This window comes from Dermochelys coriacea, chromosome 17 (assembly GCF_009764565.3).
Source record: "Dermochelys coriacea isolate rDerCor1 chromosome 17, rDerCor1.pri.v4, whole genome shotgun sequence".
In the NCBI taxonomy this organism is placed as follows: Eukaryota; Metazoa; Chordata; order Testudines; family Dermochelyidae; genus Dermochelys; species Dermochelys coriacea.
This window is the reverse complement of record NC_050084.1, coordinates 5,126,704-5,137,141: the sequence shown is the minus strand read 5'-3', so window position 1 is coordinate 5,137,141 and position 10,438 is coordinate 5,126,704. Positions and strand designations below refer to the sequence as shown.

The following is a 10,438-nucleotide window of genomic DNA, read 5'->3' as shown; positions in this document are numbered from 1 at the left end:
ATTAAATAAGATTGGTCCCAAAACCGATCCCTGAGGAACTCCACTGGTAACCTCCCACCAACCTGACAGTTCGCCTTTCAGTAGGACCCGTTGCAGTCTCCCCTTTAACCAATTCCTTATCCACCTTTTGATGATCATATTGATCCCCATCTTCTCCAATTTAACTAATAATTCCCCATGTGGCACGGTATCAAATGCCTTACTGAAATCTAGGTAAATTAGATCCACTGCATTTCCTTTATCTAAAAAATCTGTTACTTTTTCAAAAAAGGAGATTAGGTTGGTTTGGCACGATCTACCTTTTGTAAAACCATGTTGTATTTTGTCCCATTTACCATTGACTTCAATGTCCTTAACTAATTTCTCCTTCAAAATTTTTTCCAGGACCTTGCATACTACAGATGTCAAACTAACTGGCCTGTAGTTACCCGGATCACTTTTTTTTTCCTTTCTTAAAAATAGGAACTATATTAGCAATTCTCCAATCATTCGGTACTATTCCTGAGTTTACAGATTCATTAAAAATTCTTGCTAATGGGCTTGCAATTTCAGGTGCCAATTCCTTTAATATTCTTGGATGAAGATTATCTGGGCCCCCCGATTTAGTCCCATTAAGCTGTTTCAGTTTCGCTTCTACCTCTGATATGGTAATATCTACCTCTATATCCTCCTTCCCATTTGTCATGCTACCATTATCCCCAAGATCCTCTTTAGCCTTATTAAAGACTGAGGCAAAGTATTTGTTTAGATATTGGGCCATGCCTAGATTATCTTTAACCTCCGCTCCATCCTCTGTGTTAAGCGGCCCCACTTCTTCCTTCTTAGTTTTCTTCTTATTTATATGGCTATAGAACCTTTTACTATTGGTTTTAATTCCCTTTGCAAGGTCCAACTCTACTCGACTTTTAGCCTCTCTGACTTTATCCCTACATCTTCTGACCTCAATTAGGTAGCTTTCCTTGCTGATCCCTCCCATCTTCCACTCCCTGTATGCTTTCTGCTTCTTCACAATCACCTCTCTAAGATGCTTGCTCATCCAGCTTGGTCTACAACTCCTTCCTATGAATTTTTTCCCCTTTCTTGGGATACAGGCTTCCGATAGCTTCTGCAGTTTTGATTTAAAATAATCCCAGGCCTCCTCTACCTTTAGATCCATAAGTTCTTCAGTCCAATCCACTTCCCTAACTAATTTCCTTAATTTTTGAAAGTCAGCCCTTTTGAAATCAAAAACCCTAGTTGCAGATTTATTTTTGTTAATCCTTCCATTTAGTTTGAACTGAATTAGCTCATGATCACTTGAGCCAAGATTGTCCCCTACAACCATTTCTTCTATGAGGTCCTCGCTACTCACCAAAATTAAATCTAAAATGGCATCCCCTCTAGTCGGTTCAGCAACTACTTGATGAAGGAATCCATCAGCTATCACATCTAGGAAAATCTGAGCCCTATTATTATTACTAGCACTGGTCCTCCAGTCTATATCTGGGAAGTTATTTTTATGAACAAATTTCGGCAATGACTCCACATCAGAGGTTCACAAACTGCAGTCAGCAAAACATTTGGTGGTCTACAGGCCTATTTGGTTACATAGTCTTGGATTCTACTTGTTTCAGAATACATCATCGCACTAAAAGAAGGTAAATTAAAAACAGCAAAAAAAAATCTTATTACTTTCTCATTTAACTAGTTGCTGTAGTTGCCACACTGTCATATTATGTTATTGTAAACAGGACGGAAGATAGTCCATGTGACGCTCTCTAAATACGTGGTCCAGGCTGTGAAAAAGTTAGAAAACTCCTTGTCTACAGGACGTGATAATTTTTTAACTACTTGTGGTCTATGTCTTATATCATCTGTGTGACACGTTCCATTTTCTGCAATACTGTAGATGAGATTAAAATATTATAAATTTTAAAGAGGGCCTGGCCACTTTCATGCTATTTGTTAAGTGCAGCATGTTTAGGACTGTACAAAACACAGGAAGATTACATTCCTGCCCCATGCAGTTTATGATCTAAATAGACAGGAAAAAGTCACAAAATGCCCTCAATGACCAGAGTAACGTTACTGTAGAATTATGACAAATTTAATTCTATCTGCCAAAAATTCATATTTGATACAAAATTGGAATTATTAGAAAACAGAAGCCTGTATCTTTACATTTAGGATACCTTCCTGAATCAATTTGAGTAAAATAAATACAAGTCTAATTAGCATCCAAAAGGATTTTTGCCAAGATAGAGGGGCCTGCCATGGGGGTAGTGAAAAGGACATTAGTTTCAGCTGGGATGAGGGCAGATATACAAACCTATTTTACTCTGAGCCAGGAGTAAGCTAAAAAGAGATTTGCAAGATTAAGATGACCCTTCCCTAATGTCGAACAAGCCTTTGAACAAGCCTAGTATGTAGATACACTTGTTTTTAAACAAGGATCATAGTCCATAAAATAAAAAAAACCCAAAACTGGAAACATACAAGAGCTACAGTATCTGGAAGTAATGTCTGTTGGAGAAGGCACCTATGCAAATATTTGCTACCCCTTAGCTGTGACAAAGGGGCGGGGGAGGCAGAAGAGACTTCATAAAGAATATGGTACAAATTGATAATGAGATCTGGTCTACAAAGCTGTAATGGTTTAACTAGAGATTAACTAAATCAGAATAAAATAAACCCATACAATTGTACGTGTGGATACTCATGACAATTTAAACTTATGTATGTTTAGCTTGGTAAATTAACGGGTGCAAGTTAAACTGAAATACTTTTAAACTGATGTAAGACTCCAGATACAAAAACTGCATGACATAAATTTAAGTTAACTGGTGCAGCTTCTGTGTTTAGACAAGGCCCCACTCATTTCCACTAGTTCATAGAATTTAACTGCAGAGGTCATTGGCTGTGGGTCTCTCAGACTGACAGATTGAATGGCAACAAGTATACTATGGTTAGACTGATAGAACATGAGAGACTGATAGCATGATACAAACTGCTTATTTTTTTTATTTAAATTTCTTAGCCGTCTCTCTATCCATCTGTTCTGAAAAATCTCCAGGGATGGGAATTCCATCTCTCTTGGAAGCCTATTCCAGAGTGTAACTAACCTTACAGTTGGAAAGTTTCTCCTAATACCTAATCTAAATCTCCCTTGCTAAAGACAAAGCCAATTATGTCTTTTCCTACCTTCAGTGGACATACCTTCATACCTGCAGTGGACAGGGAGAACAATTTATCATAGTCCTCTTTAAAACAGCCCTTAATGTATTTGAAGACTGTTGTCAGGTTCCCCGTCAGTCTTCTTTTCTCAAGAGTATAACATGCCCAGGTTTTTAACCTTTCCTCACAGGTTAGGTTTTCTAAACCTTTTATAGCAGAGTTGTTCAGAAAATTTACACAGAGCCAATTCAAGAGCCGTAAATGAACTTCAGACTCAGAAAAGAAGTAATAAAAGGGGGTTTGGAGTCTAAAGCCTTGCCTACATTCAAAGTTGCACCAGCTTAATTTAAATGTACAATTTTAAACTGATTTAGTTATACTACAGCAAGACTGTGTGTGAACACATTTAATTTAATTGAAACATGGCTTATATCAATGTAGCTTAACTCAATTCCTTAGATAAGGCAAAGCCACACAGGGCCTTAGTGATGAGGACAAGAAGCTTAAACTATCTTAAACTTTGACTTCATTGTAGTAACACAGTCCATAAGTCCAAAATGTGAAGAAAAAACAAAAGCAAAAATCAAGCGGTGAGACAAATAGATCGGCAAGACAGTCATGCTTGTGGGTGTTTTGGGGGAGCAGAAAGAATAGTTTAAAGAACAACCAGAACAGAAAGTTGGTTGAAGATTCCAAAGGCAGTGGAGTGAACACAGAACCCCACAGCCAAAGGAGGTAGCTGAGCTAGAACTGGAGTTTTATTGCCTGGCCTGCCACGAGCCAGATTCCTAGAATAGGGGTTTTTACCAGCTGACTTCAGCTGGTTATGCAGTGAGAAAAGAGAATATTACAACAGTCTAAATGGGATTAAACAAACCCATTAGCAACGAACAAAACCAGCAAGAAGAATGGGAGTTGCACTCTGGCAACATATCTGAAGTGACCAGGAATTTTCCACAGCAGAAACAGGAGTAGGATGTCAGCTCAGGAGATGATTCCTCCTAAAGTTTCAAGCTTGGGAGGCTACACAGAAAAGTCATGGATGGATAGAAATTTCAAACTGTTACCTAGATCCCCCTCGTATTATCTATTTTGTTTGAATTTCTTTTTAAGATACATTTATACTCCAAACCTTATAATATGGTTAGCAAGCAAGACAAAGGTACTCAAAGGCCAAAGTAAAGGACATGGTGCAAGAACTTAGACAGCAGAAGGAAGATTAAAAATTCTGTGCATCTTATGAATGCAAGAATGAAATTTAAGACCATGCTGACAGGTTATATTACCCAGTGCAAGGATGTACAGTTTAATGAGAAGAAAGTCCTGTGTGACATCTAGGACACACATAGTTACCAAGTGCTCTGTACCAGTAGTTCTCAGAAAAAAAATAAGTTTAATCACTGACTCCAGCCACTAACCACCCTGACAAAAATCAGGTTTTTTTTTGTTTTGTTTTGTTTTTAAAAGTTACCTTTACCAGAGTCAACAGAAATTTTACACTGAAAAAATATTTGTCCTGCAGTCTTTCAACTAAAGGATTCATCTCACTCATTAACTAATATGGGTAATTGTTCAAGTATTCATTTAACCATTTTGTTTCTCACTACTACCTAAGAAATTTAGGACTAATGATAAATTACAGAGCTAATACCAGGGAAAATGTTTAAAACCTACCTGCTGTATTTTTATGTTCCTCATCAGATCAACAATTTTCTCTTGTGCTAAGTGCCCAATCTCAGAAATATAAAAGGCTACAATTAATGGCTGAGACAAAGCTTTCTGAATTTGTAGGGAGGAAATCTAGGAGGATACCAGAGGACTAATTAAGTACTTTCTATAGAATTACCATGTCATCTTTCAGATTCCAGGGTGGATAAAAATCAATGATTTTTTTAAAAAACTATTTTTTTTATTTAAATCCGATTTTTTGGATAAAATGCTTTTTGAGGAAAAAACCTATCTAAAGATAGCTTTAATTAAGATACATTATAGCTCAAAGACATCTTATCATGAAATAGGGATTATAAATTCTAATTCTATAGTATGAGACAATATAATGTTTATGAAAAGTTTTGTAAATGAGTTCCAATAGTTCATGGATTAGGTACCCAATCTTATGGGGTTCTAGTGGTTTCTGAATAGATTATTTAGGTTAATCTTTCTATCTACTCAATGGGACTCAATGCTCAGTCTAGAAGATATCATTAGAGATACTTAGTTTTGCAGTTCTCAAACTGTGGATTTGTGTCTCCAGAGAATACATGCTTGTTAACAGCAAAAATGTTTTAAAATAAAATAAATAAATAATATATAGAGGTGAGAAACAACAGACCTCAACCCTATTGTACCTCTGCAAATTTGTGTACACAAAGTCAATCCCTTACCTCTCTCTAAAAGTGAAAGGTTTCAAAAAGTTCAATGAATCAAACGGGATGGCCAACCTGAGCCTGAGAAGGAGCCAGAATTTACTAATGTACATTGCCAAAGAGCCACAGTAATACATTAGCAGCCTCCCATCAGCTCGCACCCCCGTCCAGCCCCTAGCACCTCTTGCCTGCCAGCAGCCCCACCAATCAGTGTCTCCCCCTCCCACCCATCTGCCGCGATCAGCTGTTTCATGTGCGCAGGAGGCTCTGGGGGTGGGAGGACTGAGGGCATGGTAGGCTCGGGGGAAGGAGCAGGGGCCTTGGGGGAAAGGATGGAGTGGGGGCAGAGCAGGGGGTTGAGCAGTGAGCACCCCACAGCACATTGGAAACTTGGAGTTTGTAGCTCCACCCCCGGAGACAGCGCCTATGCCAAGAGCAGCATATTAATCTCTGAAGAACCGCATGTGGCTCCGGAGCCATGGGTTGGCCACCCCTGGAATAGAAGATTCTTAGGGGTGGAATAGATCTGGACAAAGAGAAAAAGTCTGGAGATAAATGTGAGAAGGGAGGGACAGGCAGTAGAAACAAAAGTGAAACTGTTTGAGCAGCATATTCCAGAAGTCTTGAGGTCTTTCTGAGTGTAGCCTTCATTGATTTGAGATCTATCATACCATTCTCTCACTAGAAGGGAAAACCTATAATGGCAGCAGGGCGTAAAAGAGATGCTGTTTGGGAATAAGAACCATTCGAGAAACATATGTTTGCTGATGATGTTTTAAAGAAAGTCATACCAGTGAACTGCTGGAAGTCACTTAAGTACTTGGATTCAAAGACTGTTGAAGTGATAATCTTACTTTTAATAAAAGTAGCTGCTTCTGTCGATGTAGAAATAATATTTTCTTCCTTTGGACTAATTCATTCGAAATTGAGAAACCGTTTGGGACCTGAAAAAGCAAGAAGTTGTTGTTCTTTTCCAGATTACGAACAAACAGGAAAATGAAGGTGAAGACGACCGAGTTAGCTGCAGAAGCCAATATTGTAAATTTCTTATGTTGACCCGGCTGCCATAGTCGACTTTTGTGGGGTTTTTTTTTTTTTTAATATTTCATGTAACTATTTTAGTTAAAAATAACAAACAAAAACAAACCTGATTTTAAAAAACTTGAATGTTTAAAATCAAAAATTCATATTCTTTTTTTCTTAAAATATTATGTTTGCTGTTGAAGAAAAAAATATGGAACATTGTTGTTTTAGTTAAATAAAACAATTTAAATATCTGTCTGGTGATGTTCTCCTCCTAATGCAGCATGGCAAGAAAATCCTCCAAATATTAATGATTAACCTGTTGAACTGGAGATAGTTCATCTCTCAATGACTTCATAAATATCTGCTTCAATTACCTTTGGTAAATGAAATAACCAAACAATCATTCGTTTCCTGATATAGGTGTAAAACTAATCTGAAAAATTTTCAAAATAAATCACTTAAAAATGTATAGTGTGTACCTTCTAAAAATGAAACCTACATCTATCTCTGAGTTGTGAAGAATATGTCTTAAGGTTACATCAACCAAAAAGAATGCACATTTATGTAGAAATCTATCTAGACTAAATCGAGTCTTCCTGACTAGTGATTTAAATCAAATCCACCCTGCCAGGAAATGTCTGTTGTAATGTTTTGAAAAAGGAGCCCCAGTTCTGCAACACAATTTCCACGAACTAACTTGTGACAGAGGAACTGAAATAAGAAAATTAACTACTGCAATGAATCATCTTCCTTCCTTCGAAACGCAAAGGCCTGGGTTTACTACATGTGTTCTGACATATTATATGTTTAGGTACCTCTCCATAGTATTTCTTACTTGGTTTGTCAGATATATAGCCAAAGGTACAAACAATTGCAGATCTCCTTCCCTGGCATACTTGGCACTGAGCCAAAGTGGCCACATCTAGGGAGTTTCATTTCACATTCTACTTCAGAGAACATCAATGTGGGGCAGACGAGAGCCACGGACAGAGCAGCAGATGAGTTATAAGATGACAGAACTCTACAAAAACACATATGAAATCAGAAGGCTCTCCTCCCTCAACTTTGTACATACTCTGTACAAACCCCCAATGACCACAAGAAAATACAGTTCATTATCAATTAAAAACATACAAAGTGGAAGCCTATTTGCAATGAGTGACTGGTACGCAATGCTTTCAAAACAGGCTGCAACTCAATCTGCACAGACTGCATGGATTCTAGCATAGAATATCAGGGTTCAGTTACTGATCTTTCAGATTTACCATTTCAAAATTTAGACCAATGGAAGATTATCTACAAATAATGGATGAGGACTTCTATGCAGGTGCTGTAAAGTGAGATAGAAAGGTTAGAGTTTGATCAGCCATCTCAATACAGAGATACTCAGACAGGTTAAGAGATCTTGATTTCTGACAGGTTTCAGAGTAGCAGCCGTGTTAGTCTGTATTCGCAAAAAGAAAAGGAGGACTTGTGGCACCTTAGAGACTAACAAATTTATTAGAGCATAAGCTTCCGTGAGCTACAGCTCACTTCATCGGATGCATTTGGTGGAAAAAACAGAGGGGAGATTGATATACACACACAGAGAACATTAGGTACTCATTAGGTACTGTTTTCTTAACATTGTTCTCTGTGTGTGTATATCAATCTCCCCTCTGTTTTTTCCACAAAATGCATCCGATGAAGTGAGCTGTAGCTCACGAAAGCTTATGCTCTAATAAATTTGTAAGTCTCTAAGGTGCCACAAGTACTCCTTTTCTTGATTTCTGAATTTCACTGTGTTACCAGTATAAAGTCCTGACAATATATCCAAAGCAGTAGATTGAAGAAGTTTTATTTAGCAAACACTATGTTATATAGGTTTCAGAGTAGCAGCCATATTAGTCTGTATCTGCAAAAAGAAAAGGAGTACTTGTGGCACCTTAGAGACTAGCAAATTTATTTGAGCATAAGCTGAATGCATTCCACTGTATGCATCCGATGAAGTGAGCTGTAGCTCACGAAAGCTTATGCTCTAATAAATTTGTTAGTCTCTAAGGTGCCACAAGTCCTCCTTTTCTTTTTGCGAACACAGACTAACACGGCTGCTACTCTGAAACCTGTCATGGTGAATCTGGGCCTGCTCTGAAGATGGGGTGGAAACCACCAAAATGTGGATTCCACGGAAAGCCAGGGGGCTCCGTGTGCTTGATGTTGGAAAATTTGTTCAGCCCTGAAACCAAGGCCAATTGGGCGGGGGGGGGGGGGGAAGGATAAAAATGGGGTGCCGGGGAGAAGATGGGCGGGGAGAGACACCCAGTGCGAACGGAAATCGCTGGGTTGCAGGCAAGCAGAACACACAGTGTCGGCTCGTACCAGGCTGGCAGAGCCAAGCCGCCCAGGTAAGAGGCGGATCAGCGTGTCACACACACACCGCGGCAGCGTCGGGAACGACAAGCCCTTTGCGGCGCAGCCCGCCACGCACCCTACCGGGGCAGCACGGCTGGGGGCTGCTGACCCCGACTCCCGCCAAGAACAAGGACGGGGCCATGGGGAGAGGGGGTTGAGGTGAACCCCCCACCATCGTGCCGGGGAGGAATGGGGGAAAGCCGGGGAGAGGGGTAACCCCTCGCCTCCCTGCCCTTCACGGTGCCTCCCCCCCAAGCCTTGAGACGAGAGGTGACCCCGGCCCCCTCAGGGTTACGGCGGGAAACGACCCAGCTCCCGCAGGAGCCGCGCGGGCCCCGAGCCCCGGTGCCGGGTCTCACCGCCGCGGTGGGAGATGTGCCGGCAGCGGAAGCGCTGCCGCTTGGGCCGGTGCAGCAGTCCCGGGCACTTGAGCAGCAGCGCCGAGGTGAGGAGGTAACCGCCCAGCGTAGAGACCAGATACAGGGCGACGCCGGCCATCCTGCCCGCTCCTACCGAGCCGGCCGGCCTCCGGCAGCCGCGCACAAACCCGCCCCGCCCCGCGCAGCCGCAGCCTCTCCCGCCGGTCAACCCGAGCGAGGGAACGGAGAGCGCAGGCGCGCAGCCGCACGCGCGAGCGGGGGGGGGACTCGGCCCTCCCGTGAGGGAAACTGACCCAGTTCTAACACCCGAGGGCTCACCCCCCCCCCCTTCTAGCCACCAGGGGACTCAGTCCCCCCCACTCCGAGGGGGGGGATTAACCCCTCCCCCCCGCCATATACACCCGGGAAGGGTCCCCCGGCAGGGTCTCGCCCTCCCTGAGATCATTCCCTGCCCTACTCACAGAGGAGGGAAATTAACCACACCCCGGCGTGTACCCCCCATCCCAAGAGGTGGATTAAACACCTTTCCACAGATTGTACCCCTCTATCACACCCATGGGGTTAACTCCCCAGCCTCTACCTTCCCTGGGAGGGCTCTTCCCCCAAGGACAAATTAATTTCTCCTTTACTTCCTCCCTTCATCAGAGTATTTAGACCTCTTTCTTTCCCCTAACGAGATTAAACCCTGCCACCCAGCATCGGGGAACCTTATGCCATGGAAGGAATTCCCCCTCCCATCCCCCCCACAGGTGAGGGGCTTGCCCCCATTTCACCTCAGCAGGGGGTGCACCTCTAGGCTTCCTCCCCCAGCGTCTGAGGGGAACCTCAAACCCCCTCCTGCTTTCTCCAGTGGTTTAGGCAGGAGCATATCTTTGAATCAACTCTTTCCCCCACCCAGCATACAAGCATTTGTGTCAAATTTTATAACTTTTCACCCCACAGCCCTTAAACCTCTGCCTAGGGGCATCCCTCCATTCCACCACCACCTTCTTACCCCACTGTCACAGGCAACCACAGGTGCTACCCTTTCCACCTACTTGGGATGGAAGGGGTAGCACCTGCACAGAAATGCAGATGATTGAGAATGTTTTGAATAAATATGCCAGTCACCTGCACATCACT

At 42.0% G+C, this 10,438-nt stretch overlaps 1 protein-coding gene across 3 annotated transcripts in view; it reads right to left on the bottom strand.

The window, feature by feature from the left end:
• Positions 1–9,558, bottom strand: part of GDPD1 (glycerophosphodiester phosphodiesterase domain containing 1) — a 36,126-nt gene extending 26,568 nt beyond the window's left edge. Inside the window, exon 1 of one of the 3 annotated variants that reach the window (XM_043499656.1) lies at positions 9,296–9,558. In XM_043499656.1, coding sequence (XP_043355591.1) covers positions 9,296–9,434 — 139 coding nt within the window. In that variant the 5' untranslated portion in view covers positions 9,435–9,558. The remainder of the gene's footprint in view (positions 1–9,295) is intronic. The other 2 variants (XM_038376131.2, XM_043499657.1) reach the window with 2 other exon arrangements.
• Between the last annotated feature and the right edge of the window lie 880 nt (positions 9,559–10,438).